Below are 12,998 nucleotides of genomic sequence, written 5' to 3' on the forward strand. Positions count from 1 at the left end.
ACCTCTAATCTTCTGGCGCTCATATGAGTATGACCTTATGCAGTTAGGAGCGCCGTAAAACCTCTACTACTACTGTGGTTAATAATGGCTTCAAGTTCAAGATAATCTGACAGAAGGTCAGGGTTCTGCTATGACACACAATTGCACGCAGATTGCTTGCAACATCCTATGTATACAGTGGAGTGTGGAGTCTGTCTCTCCATCATGGATTTGAATCTAGTCTATTTTATGCTCGTACAGGCAATGTGTACACCACTTGATTATCATCAGGTCAGTACAGGACCTCCCATCAAATTTTGATTCATGTTTGGCAATATGACCGAAAGATTTAAAACAAATCAGAGATTGAGAACCCTTTGTTGATTACACATGATGAATTTCAACAGCACTGCCAGAATTACACAGGCTTTCCTTTACTTTTATTCCAATCACACTGTCATGCACTAAATAACTAAGCCTACATTTTTATTGATGTGTCTGTGCACTGCATAATTTGTATCAATATTAATTACATCCTATAGGCCTACTTTTAGTTTTACGACATGTGTCATGCAGGCAGGCTAGATTTTGTCACTTCTAGATAACAGCAGGGAGAGTGTTGACGTAAATCAGGAAGCGTTCTTTACTGAATGGTTCAATGATTTTATTGAATATTGATCCAGTACATGACTGAGGTGACTGGTCAAGGCCAGGACCTAAGTGGTGGAAGAGGATCCAATAAAAGCATGATTGACACACATGATGAATGATGATGCACAAGTAAGATGTTTAAAATACAGTCGAACCTGCCATGACAGCCACCTGTAAAATTAATGCAACCACCGGTACAAACGGCCACTTTCCATTTCCTCCCTTTCGTTTTTTCAATATTACTGTGTAAAACTCTAAAACGCTCACCTGTCCAACGCGGCCGTGGCCAGGCCTGGTCTCGCATCGCCCTATGCTTTATCATAAATTCTAAATCGGCCTCTAACGCTGTGTCATAATTCATCCACCTGTCATTATTGTTAGTCCGTAAAATGTTAGTCCCTCCCATGAATGTTTACCCAAGTTGACCAATGGGTAACGATACAATGATACATTTTCAACTGCTGCTGACGGGGAGGGTGTGATCTGTCATAACCTATAACCCCCCCCGCCCACAACCCTACACAAACTGCATAATCTGTAACAAAGAAACAATGACAAAAGCGCCGCTCGTTCTCCGAGTTGTGGCGACTCGGTGTTTGTTATACCATGGCACTCTGCCTTCATCTTCATCGTCTTCTTAATAAGTTAAGTTCTTTATTTTATAACCTTGCTCATAATCTGCAAATGAAAAAGCTAACCAAAAAACAAAACAACTGAAAACCCCCTTCTTACTTCTTACACCCCCCCCCCCCCCCCCCCAAAGAAAACAATAAATAAAACCTCTTGAATTGGCCCTATATGGCATTCCTTCGCATGAAAGCAGCCTTGGTTTGGACCTCGGAAGGGACTGGTTTGCTTTCTCCATTTTGAGTCTTGCCTAAGACGGCCGTCTGTGTTATACGGCCACTTTTCTCCTTGACAAAGGGTGGCCGTTTGACACAGGTTCGACTGTATTTAAAGGTTTGCCTCTGCAACAGTAAATCCAGATCTTTAAATTTATATTAGACCTGGCCATTCTCTGTCAAGGCTAATAATTCTATAACATTGTTTGGTGATGACATCTGGGCATAAAAAAATTTTGAAACATTAAAATCATTTGATTAGGGGGCACATAGAATACAAAAATAGAGCAGATATTTACTGTGAACACATTGCGACTGGACACATTACGTTTAAGTTTAAGGACCCAAGAATTATCCATGTAATGCTCATGTCTGTCCGACTTTGCTTTCCCCCCAAACTAAAAGTTACTAGCTGGGCAGGACAAAAATCATGGGAAGGTTCCATCAGATTCACTGTACATTACACAATCAAGACTCAAAGTTGGAGAATCTGGAGTGTATCGAGATCATAAAAATGTGCTATTGTATATTGTGCTTGTTCCTTGTATTAACTGCCAGAGCAGTAGATTTGCAGTTAAACTTGACACACAACCCATGCTCAATGGGATGACATTGATTTCGCAATGTTTGTTTCCAGCAAGTCAGTGTAATAATTTAAACCCTATACATAATACACAGTGAAGTCTGTTTAAACGGAAATCTGCGGGACCCCCGGATTTTCTTCGCGATGTAGCTTAGCCAGGTTTTGAGAGGCTGCTCAAATTGTATAATAATAGAAAAAAATTTGGGATTTTATTTTCTTTCGGTTGACTGCTCTTTTCAGATTAAAACAGAGTTCAGGTAAGTTTAAAAGCAGATTCCGCTGTATAACAAACAGTTATCTCCGTGAACAAACTACCGACTTCTGGTACTGGTAGGCTACATATATGCTATATAGTTGTCTGGAGCGCACCCATAACTGATGATCTTTGCTCCTCACGTTGCGTCACACAAAAAAGATTCTTCCGTCTCCTACAAATGTTACAAAGCCTTATGAGGTACATGTAATTATATATAGTTCAAAGAATAGTAAAAAATAATATCCAACACACGTATACTATATATATACCATTATCTCAAGGCCTGATCATTGATTCATCATCAGTTGCTTAGTAGACTGAGACAAAAGTGAAACAGTCGACTACGAATGAGTCTATGTTTTTTTGGGGGGGTGGAAAGTGGAAAGAAAATCAACTTGTTCGTCGTTCAACTTAACTGCTATGACCTGTAAAATGTAAAGAAGATGAGGAGGTGCTGGGGCCCTAGGAAAAGATAAACTCAATCGAGCTCAACACGAATGGAATTGACTGTAGTATTATAGTAAGTTGCAGACACACTACTAGAAGAATTAGAAATATGCTCGGCTGCCTGGGAAGTAGTAGCAAGCTGCTGACAGCATGCGCTAAAAACAATAACAAACGCACAAAAGCTTTCGCAGTCTATAGCTGGGTAGGCCTACCTATTCCCATGAAGCATGAAGGGAGGAAAATCTGTGTCAAGTGCCCCCAAAAAACATCAAGTCCCTGATGAATTCCAACCCACGACCTTAGTTTCAAGTCCGAGAATCTAACTTAACCACTAGACCACTGATGGACTAGTTTGAAGTTGGTTTTTTATGATGTGATATAAGATTCTGAATCGGAAGAATCAGATTTATCGATGGGTACTTTCAACTTCTTTTTGACCAAGCTGTTTTGTTGATTCTAACTCACTCTAGTCTAAGGTGTCCAAGTCAAAGGTTTTAGAATACAGGGCTCTTTCCATTTTTCAGCAAATCCGAGGACGACTTAGACTTGTCTTTAGAAAATTAAGTATTGTCAGGCTAATCAGATATAACTTTCCTCATCATTACTGTTCACAAGACTAAACAAATTATGTAGCGTACCATGTAAAAAGTTAAAGTTGTTCCCGCATCCGATCCGGACATTGGGGATTGCCTTGTTAGTGAGACAACCTCCTGGGCCTTCGGCATATTGTGGTAGAGTGCAGATCTAGTTAATACTTAACTCCCCTTTCATCCATGACGCCACAAAAAGAGAAAGAATCCTTTTAATGTTAAATTAAGTTAAATCTTTCATTCCTTCAGGGTCAACAAAATAACTAAATCTGAAACATATTTCATTTTCATTCACTTTGGTCCGATTGAAAAAGTCAACCTCAATGGACCCCAACTTAAGTTTGCAGGACAAGCTGCCTCTAATTCTAATCTAAACTACCAAACTTATACAATTCTCCCACAGATATACAGTATCGAGTTACTTGCTACAGTGAAGTCCTGTTATGTTGATGAACCTGATGCAATGTATGTGTGGTGGTGGTGGTGGGGGTAGTGGCAGCATGGAAAGGAAACTGACCAATGCAAGCATAAGTTAAAACAGATGAGCCAGCCCGCCGTTGAATTTTTTACCTCTCATTTCCATTTGTCCTGAGCACAGTACCATTTTACTTCTAGACACATTTAAGATAACCTACAATGTAAATTGGAGTGTGCAACGGTAGCCTACATGGTAACAAAGGTTATCAATCTCAACGCAAACAGCTGAAGTTTTTCGGCCTCACAATATTAGTTGACTCTGCTTATGTTGAAAATAGCTCGAGTTGATCTCCCCCCCATCGTGTCCCAGCACCTCTTTTTCATTACAGAACAGGCACCTGAACTTCGGATGAGTTAGTCTTTTTTTTAAACACCCCCCCCCCCCCCCCCCCCATCAACTGTTGATTCATCCATAGTCGACTGTACAATGCATTCCAATGTTACAATTTCAATGAATGAGCATTCTACTCCGCCTCATTGTGAACTGCATGTTCATGGTATAACGCTGCCATCCATCAGAACAGCAAGGTAGGCAGGTTCAGGGCATTCAGGAGAAATGAATTATGTGCACTTCCACCTCATCCTATCCAAAAGGTATCACTATCGCTATCTGTTGTGTAGTGGTTATGGGGAAAATTTTAATTGAGTATGGCATCTTGGTCTTACTGCTTGGACGCTGTACCCCTCTCAGCTCATGTTTGCCCCGACAGGCAGGGTGGAGGCCCCCCCTTCCTCCTAATTGATCGAAATTGTGATGCCGTGGGCATAAAAACACCTACTAATGAAACAATCCAAAAGGGCATTGAACGCCTCTTCATGATGTCAAATGGGTAATCTATACATCATTTTAACAAGTGTTTTACGATACTTGCAACACAAATTAGGTGGCGAAGAAAAGAGGTGTAACAGGAGAGTAGAGAACACAAAAAAGGAAGAGAAATAATGATCGGCGTTTGATAGAAAAGAAGTAGCAAACCACACCACACGCAGTCTTGATCAGAACAAACTTTTCGCAACTCAAAAGAACAAAAGAAGAAACCAAAGCGTATGGAGTACAAACAGTTTATTTACAAACCCCCCTCTGCTCTCTTCTGATCAAAGCAACAAGCGACGAACCAACACTCCCTGGTCTTACAGATGAGAAAAACACCAGCAAGGCAAATGTTCATCTCTCCCAAACATAGCAAAACCAGGCAGAGAGTATTGGAGCATATGGCATGTGACTTCGCCATGAAACAGCTGCCTATAGGAACCTCACCTCTGCTCAATGCATTCCGAACCCCACCTCGATCCTTACACACAAGATAATAAAAAAAAAAGGCAACAAAAAAAAAAAGTGAAAATCTTGGCACTACATGAATTCCAAAATACCTGGCCCTGAAGAAAATGTGAAATGAGAGAATGCTTTTAAATTACATATCCCATGACCATTTCACGTTGCATTTGTACTTGCAGCCATGAAAACTTTTTAAAAAAAAAAAAATCATATTAAAAAATATATATTTTAACATTGCATTTCAAGGTAGAGATTTTCAGGATTCAGTTGTCACTTCAGAAAGCCTGAAGTCCTAGCCAACCATGATCAAGACCTTTGCCAGCCAGGCAAACACAAAGAGACATGAACGTTATCATGCACACACAATCGCTCAGACACTGGGGGCAGACAAGCCAAACTGTTGCACATCAATGGAGTGTGAAGAAATCCCAGACACAAACGACATTACAACAAGACATCAATCAAGTGTAGCTCTCCTCAGCAACTGCCAAGAAGGAGTTAACAAGCCTACTCGGGACAGTTCAGGGGGAACATTTCATTGGACAAACCCAAAAGAAGTAAAAATACTATTCCACAAAGAGCTTTTAGTCTGGGAAAATAACATGATGGTACACTTTAAAAAAGAACGATCAGTCTAAAGGGGTGAACATTATTTTTCAAAGATGCATGTCCCAGTCAAGCGCAGAACAAAACAAAAAAAAAGAAAGAAAGAAAAAGAAAAAACAAAAGAAACCAGACCTGAAGGTACCCCGAAAAATATAAAAATACATTCATAGAGGGAAAAAAAACCAAAAAAACTTGGAATAGTTACGATGCATGACACATAACTATAACATGATCCACCACATACACTGAAAACAAAAAAACAAACACAAAAAAAACACAAAAATACAAATCAACAAAATCATCCCAGGATTGAAGTCCAGGTATTACACCAGGAACAACACATGAGATGTGCAATGCAAGTGACAGAGAACGACAAAACAAAACAACAATCCAGGAGAGACATGAGCAACATGGAACAAGCATGGACCCATCACGCTGCGGCCACAATGTCGTTGGACTCTGAGGGGCAATCCCTGGCTATGTGGCCAGTTTCATTACAGTTGTAACATTTCGTATTGGAAGTGCCATTCGGGCAGTCTCTTGCCAAATGGTCCGAAGATCCACAGCTGAAAGAAAGAAGTACATGAAAACATTTTACTACATATTTGGTAAGAATAATGACGAAACAATGAAACTAAAAATAGAACTGCAATGCTACTGTGAGCGACTTTGTGTTCAGACACATGAAACATCTGTTTAAAAAAAACTTTTACTCGTTCTTCATTTCATCATCATTTCTGTCCTAAACACAACCAAAGATTTTTTTAATAAAAGAAAATCCTTATATAGAATCAAGACTGGAGCTCAATATGGATCAAATCTGAAAGAAATCGTTGAGGGGGGAGAACATTTTTTTTAAAAACCTGCAGATGGATTCAAACAAGTTGTAACCGTATTTGCTCTTTTGTGGTCAATCAGTGCTTCCAACAGTTGAAGCTGAAAAGTAAGGAAAATTCCGTGTGTGTGTGTGTGTGTGTGTGTGTGGTGGGGGGGGGCAACAGAAGAAATTGAAATTTAGCGCTTTAAGAGGGTTGACAACGCCATTTGGGAACCTGTTTGAAGAGATTGCTAACAACCCAAGACACCTATTTTGTCATCAAGATTTTGTCTTGCTTGATTTCTCAACCTACAAATCTTTCCATTGCTGGCAACGATCAAAAGCTAGTTCCTCTTGTCTTCGCCAAGTCACTATAATTTTTAATTCAATTAATTTGCCATCACACCACTGACAAAAGGCAAACTAGGGAATAATAAAGACATGTACCTTGACAGTAGTCACCCAGCGCATACCCTAATTTTCCTCCATTTTCACGTTTGAATGCTGAATGTCACAATCGAGGAACACCATTTCGAATCATTCTTTATTTTAGTAGTTTTTGTACAAACTTCTTTCACCGCGGCCCTTATCACTCTCCAGTAGAATCATCACACTAGACAAATTTGCAAAAGGGTTTGTTTTTTTCTGACAGTGATTTTCTGTCTAAAATGACAAGTCAATTTACTTGACCAACGAACAGATTTTCCAGCCGTGGCAACAATTTGAAGATAGAAAGAATGAGTGATTGAAAGGAAGGGGGAAAGTTGACACAAAAAGTTCACCATGGCAAGCCAAATTTTGAACAATTCGCAGGTAAAAATGTTTTCCCAGCCAACCCGTGATGAATGCATTGCGGGATAAAAATAAAGGCAGATTGTAGGAAATGCACAACCTGGCAGGTTTCTATAACTTATAACATTAAGTTTTAAGACCTCTTTCTTAAATATCCTGAACTTATACATGACGATACCAAAAGGAGTACGGATCCTTTGCCACAGAATTTCGGTAGACTAGCCCTACGATATCACACTTTTTTTACAGATGAAGTTGCTAATGATGGGGGAGAAAGTTGGGAACTGTCAGAAAGTACTGATTTTCGTAAAAATACGTAATATTGGAAGCACTGGTCAATTACAATTATAAACCATCAAACAAGAAGTCATGCTCACAACACGAATTGAACTAAATTCTTTATACAGCTTTACAGGAAAAGCCTGACAGCAGCCAGTAACCAGGTGATAAAGAACAACTTGGATGCATGTAACAACTGGTGGTATGATAGAGTCGAGGTATTCCATTCCTCCACAAATCAAGAAACTGATTGGAGCCAACTACACAAAAAAAGGTACCACTACCCATCGTTTCGTAGATACCCCTGCACTACTTGCAACATAGGTCATGTAAGTGCCAAAAATTAGAGGGTTTCTCTGAGAGCTAACAAACAAACAGTATGAAAGATTAACATCTAGAAACTATCTTCTACCCTTTCAAAGGACAAAAAAAAAAATTGGTTTGACACAGTTACACTTTAAAAAAGTACATTTACCATATGCCAAGAGTTCGCAGTCAAACAGAATATTTAACAAAAAATGAAAATGATATGTTGCAACAAAAGCTACCCAGCATCCTTGGAAGGCCCATAAGACAGCAAACAACTCATGACTTGAACAGAGGGGAAACATGATGTGGAAGACATGGGGTACAAAAAATGTTGCCACCGAGAGGCATAAGAAAAAGACGGCTCTTGTTTTGAGGTACAATGAGACTGGTTAGTAGAGGCATTTTCATGGGGCGTAACAGCATATAAAAACTTTCCATGACTGTCCCCTGCATCCTCCATTGACCAAACAATGGCCTTCAGTCCATTCAGATGCCAACATTTACATTTACTAAAAATGTCCATACCATTATCAAAAATAAATGTCTCTGAAATTAGATGGTAAAAAGCTTTAATCAACAAGTCACAAGTGTCTCGTTGACACACACCCTTGCAAAAAACATGGTATCCCTACAGAAAATGAGCACATTTTTTTTTAAGAAAAAAAAAAGAAAAAGAAAAGAAAAAAATGAGCACAGAGCCAGTCTTGTTGAACCTCCGAGGGTTGTACTTCCACCATCTCACCTCTCCTGATTCACTTCCTCTCTCCACTAGTTCCACTTCACCTCTCTGCTCCGACTACTGTCAGCCGTCCAACGATACGGTCCATTGTTCCGAGGTCTGTCTCTCACAGAGCGAACAGGACCCACTCCTCCCCTGTACAAATATTGCAAGTCACCAGCTCAACAATTCTCCTCACACACTCCCACCAACATCACACCTTCCAAACTCCAACACCTCTAGGCATTTCCACAAACCAAATATTTCATCTGTTCACATTCTGTCACAAATACATCAAATCTACCCGACCAGCACTACATTGCTGCACCACCCAAAGCACACCTCTTGTTTGTTTGTTTTTTTGCAATACTCACAACTTACCAATCTTTCTGTCAATTTCACACCAACATTTCTTTTCCTTCAAGAGGCTTTCCACTGCCGCCCTTTGGCATTGTCATTCCACAACACATGTTCGTTCACTCACAAAAAAAATTTTCTTCACGCTTTCCGACCATTTTTTTTCCTTCTGGGGCCACAGACTTTCAGATCCATTTCCTTATCAAATGTGCACACCAGTTTCACTCAAAAACCACATCCTCCAGTTAACTCTTTCACATTATCAAAGGCTTCTCTCCGTTCAAGACCTGAGTTTTCTGTATTCTTTGAGTACACCAAGTTTCTTCATTTCCTACTTTATCGCTCAATTCCAGTGCAACATGCCATGGAAGACTTCACATCTGTTCTTATTTCCATCAGTTCATCTTCAACTATTCACAAGATCACCACTCATCCATGCTCTTTGTAACTGCTTTTCATTTTGCTTTTTTTCTGTACATTCTCCGAGTCGCACAACCAGCTGAGTCACGAGGAAGTGCCATTCTTCCAGTCAAAACGTGTTCTTTTCTCCTGACACCTCTTCCGACTTCAAAAGATGTTTTTCATTACACCTTCAACCCTTGTGACAAACCTTCAAAAGCTCACAACATTCAATGTAAACTACTCTCTTGGAAAGTTTTAAGCAGGACTACAAGGAAAATGCATCAGATGACCATTCCCTCTAGCTGATTTGCAGAGGTAGACGACAAAACATGAAAATGGCCCGCACATCTGTGAACGTCTGTAAACATACCATTTTGACTTCCTGAATAGATAGCGAGAGGGGTCATACTCGAGCTGCAAGCACTATTAAGTACTACATTCATCCACACCTTCAGACTTGTCCAGCTTGCTTGGGTGTTTTTTATAGGTGTGTTCCCTTTGCATGGACTCCTACTGCCTCTTCTGTTTCTGCTGGTCCTTCACCTTTCCATTCACTTAACTCGTTTGCTTCCAGCCCATCCATTATCTTTAGGTGCCCAGCATGTTTCACAATTACAAGCATCACTGCATACATTGTCAAAATCTATTTCCACATATTTTCGACAAAATTCCTTCAGAGGGGACTCATGACAAGGACAATTCTGATTTCCGGCCAATGCACTTAGAACTGCTTCGCCTTCCTTCAGGTAATTCTGAAGCCATCCACAGTACACCATTCCCAGTCTGTCATGTCTTGATCTTCTGAATTAGTCCATTCACAGTCCAGGAGCTTGATGGTCTGAACATAAAGACGGACTAAGGGCAAACCAAAAGAGTTATCTATTATAACCCAGTCTTAATGCCTAAACTGAACTTCAACCTTTAAACATTTTTTTAAAGTATCCATTATTTAATTACTAAACACTTGAAAAAAATGTTAACTTGTGCTATACATCGTCACCTCAGAACTACAGTCGTGGCCAAAAGTTTAAGACCACCTTACATTTTTTTATTACATTTTTAGCAATGAAATGAACATTTAGTTTAGTAATATGAAAATACCTGCTTTAAAGCTTCAAATATGTTTATGCCGTTGAGAAATAGTTTTGATCAAAATCATGACTTTTTGTGTCCTGTTGCATGGATGACCGTTTGAATAGGACACGGTGTGCTAGCATGCCTGACATGAAGGTTTGGAAATATTTGGTGGAATTTCACCCGTCCACACTTCCTTGATTGCACATCTTCCAACTTTTTCGATGGACGGCTGTTTTTTGGGACCATGTTATTCATGAATTCTTAACCCTTAGAGAGCTGACTTATTTCCCCTTATATTTTCCCTCTGTGCTGAATTTATTTTGGAAAAATGCCAGATTTGCACATACGCTTTTCTTTTGCTAATAACTTTTTTATTTGTCAAAATTTCTAATGAAGGTAAGAATAAAAGTTTGAGAATATTGAAAATTCTTTATTATTTATGAATATGTGATACAAAAATTATTTTGTGAATGTTGAAAATGACAATAAAAACTGCCTACGTTACATTCCACAAAGTGTTAGCTCTAGCATCAAAACCCTCAAAATCATCTTCCGATTCAAGGAAAATACGCGGAACATCATCTGAATCTGATGCGAGACTATTTTCATGTTCGTCGCACGTCGCAATCACGAATTTTCCAACTGCACTGTCACTCTACTTCAACCTGAAACAAAAAACTCTTCGCGCCTCGATCCAACCCCGTGACAAGAAAAATGACGGGCAAAATCAAAAAAGCTTTGCGGAAGTTCGGGCCGTCGCGACCAGCGCTCTAAGGGTCTAGAGATTTTTTTAGCAAGAATGAGGTCAGGGGTATTTTCAATCCACTTTAAGGCCACGACCATGGCCTTTTTAAAGGTATTCTTGCATAGTCTTTGCTCTGTCGCATAGAGCTAATAATACATGGAAATTTTGCACCTGTAAATGTGCAGGTGCTTTTCCAATTTTTCCTGCAACAGTTCCAAGTGCTTTTGGCTATTCAGAGTCATTCCAGGCTCCAAATATTATAATCCTAGAGGTCACGACTCTGAAAACGAGTCCCAGATTATCAGACTTGGTGGATGTTTCATTATCTGCATGGTATACTTTGCGCCATATCGTTATCGCTTCCCTCCTGACATAGCACTGCGGAACTACAAACTGATGCAAAGTCAAATCATCTTAAAACATCACCTTTTCCCCAATACTGTGCAGTACAGTGCTCATGCTGTCTTGCAAACGTCAACCACTTTTTTCATATCCACAGTCAGTCTTGGTCGACGGGGTGGTTCGCAAGATTTTAGCCCAAATCCATCAATAAACCGGCGTGAAAGTGTTAAGCAATTCACTTTTGTACCTTTCCGAAGTAATGCAGCTCTGATTTTCTTACAAAAAACTTGTAGGTGACAGCAAGACAATTTTTCTCCACGAGGCATCCTATCTGGCTGAAGTTTTTCTGGGACAACCACTTTTCTTCTTGTCAAACTAGGATCCAAAACTTTAATAAATAAAATTGTGGATCGTCGTCTTGCTACACCCTATTTGAGATGAAATCTCACGCTGTGAGTAGTCTACACAGCAAGGAGCCACTCTTTGGGTACTTCAAATGTCAGAAAGTGAGGATTTTTTAAGCTTTTTTTATGCATTTCTTGATCAAGAAAAAATCATTTCAAACAGGCTCATAGCCATCAAAGTACTGACTGAATGCTTCAGGAACATTCATTCCAAGCATATGATGCAGTAGACCAGAAATGAAAATAGTAATTTAAAATTAAACAAAAAAATAATGTGACACTTTGCAATAAAAGAGAAAATACAGGTTCAGGTAAGATGGTCTTAAACTTTTGGCCACGACTGTATTTTGTCAAAGTGCCTTTTTACTGAAGTACACCTTGGACAAAATAGTTCTGAGGCGACCATATATCTACGTGCCAATGGTGAAAAATAGACAAAATGTGATTACACATGCAAACAAAGGGGATCTTTAAAATCTCCACAAAGTGATTACCATTATTACCTGTAACAATCCCTTGCGTTACTGCGGATCGCTGTAGGGCATTCTCTGGATATGTGACCAACCCCACCGCATGCATAGCATTTGCGATCATCCTGGCCACGGTCTTCTGGGCAGTCACGCGCCAAGTGGCCACTCTCTCCGCATCTGTAACAGGGCCGCGAACTCACTTCGGGGCAATCACGCTGGACATGACCGGAACTCATGCAGTTGTAGCACGCACCTGAAAAGCCATGACCTTCGCAAGTCACAACGATCCCCACAATACCAGTGAGAAAAAAGAATGACCTGAACAACACTTCACCCGCTTCAAACTGCACTTGATGCCGACATCAGCTCACCTTTGCATTCAGAATTGCACGCAAAGAAAAAAAACCCATGAAAAAAGACAAGCAAGGAATTCCTTACTTATGTTTTTCAGGAGGTGGGAGGGATTTTTTAAAAAATAAATGACACCTCTATGAAACAACCCACACCAATATTAACCCTTGCTGTGGCAGCTTCGACATGTTGCACTGCAATGCAACTTTTAATGTATGTTCCCCCCCC

At 39.9% G+C, this 12,998-nt stretch overlaps 1 protein-coding gene across 3 annotated transcripts in view; it reads right to left on the minus strand.

Annotated features, from left to right (window-relative positions):
* Positions 1-4,871: 4,871 nt before the first annotated feature.
* Positions 4,872-12,998, minus strand: part of LOC101860768 (DNA-binding protein HEXBP) — a 13,911-nt gene continuing 5,784 nt past the window's right edge. The window contains exons 4-6 of one of the 3 annotated variants that reach the window (XM_013087645.2): positions 12,453-12,687; positions 8,647-8,778; positions 6,142-6,273 (exon numbers count right to left, since the gene is read on the minus strand). In XM_013087645.2, coding sequence (XP_012943099.1) covers positions 8,673-8,778; positions 12,453-12,687 — 341 coding nt within the window. In that variant the 3' untranslated portion in view covers positions 6,142-6,273; positions 8,647-8,672. Of the gene's footprint in view, positions 6,274-8,646; positions 8,779-12,452; positions 12,688-12,998 lie in introns of all 3 variants that reach the window. The other 2 variants (XM_005107604.2, XM_005107605.3) reach the window with 2 other exon arrangements.

This window comes from Aplysia californica, unplaced genomic scaffold (assembly GCF_000002075.1).
Source record: "Aplysia californica isolate F4 #8 unplaced genomic scaffold, AplCal3.0 scaffold00615, whole genome shotgun sequence".
NCBI classification, from domain to species: domain Eukaryota; kingdom Metazoa; phylum Mollusca; class Gastropoda; order Aplysiida; family Aplysiidae; genus Aplysia; species Aplysia californica.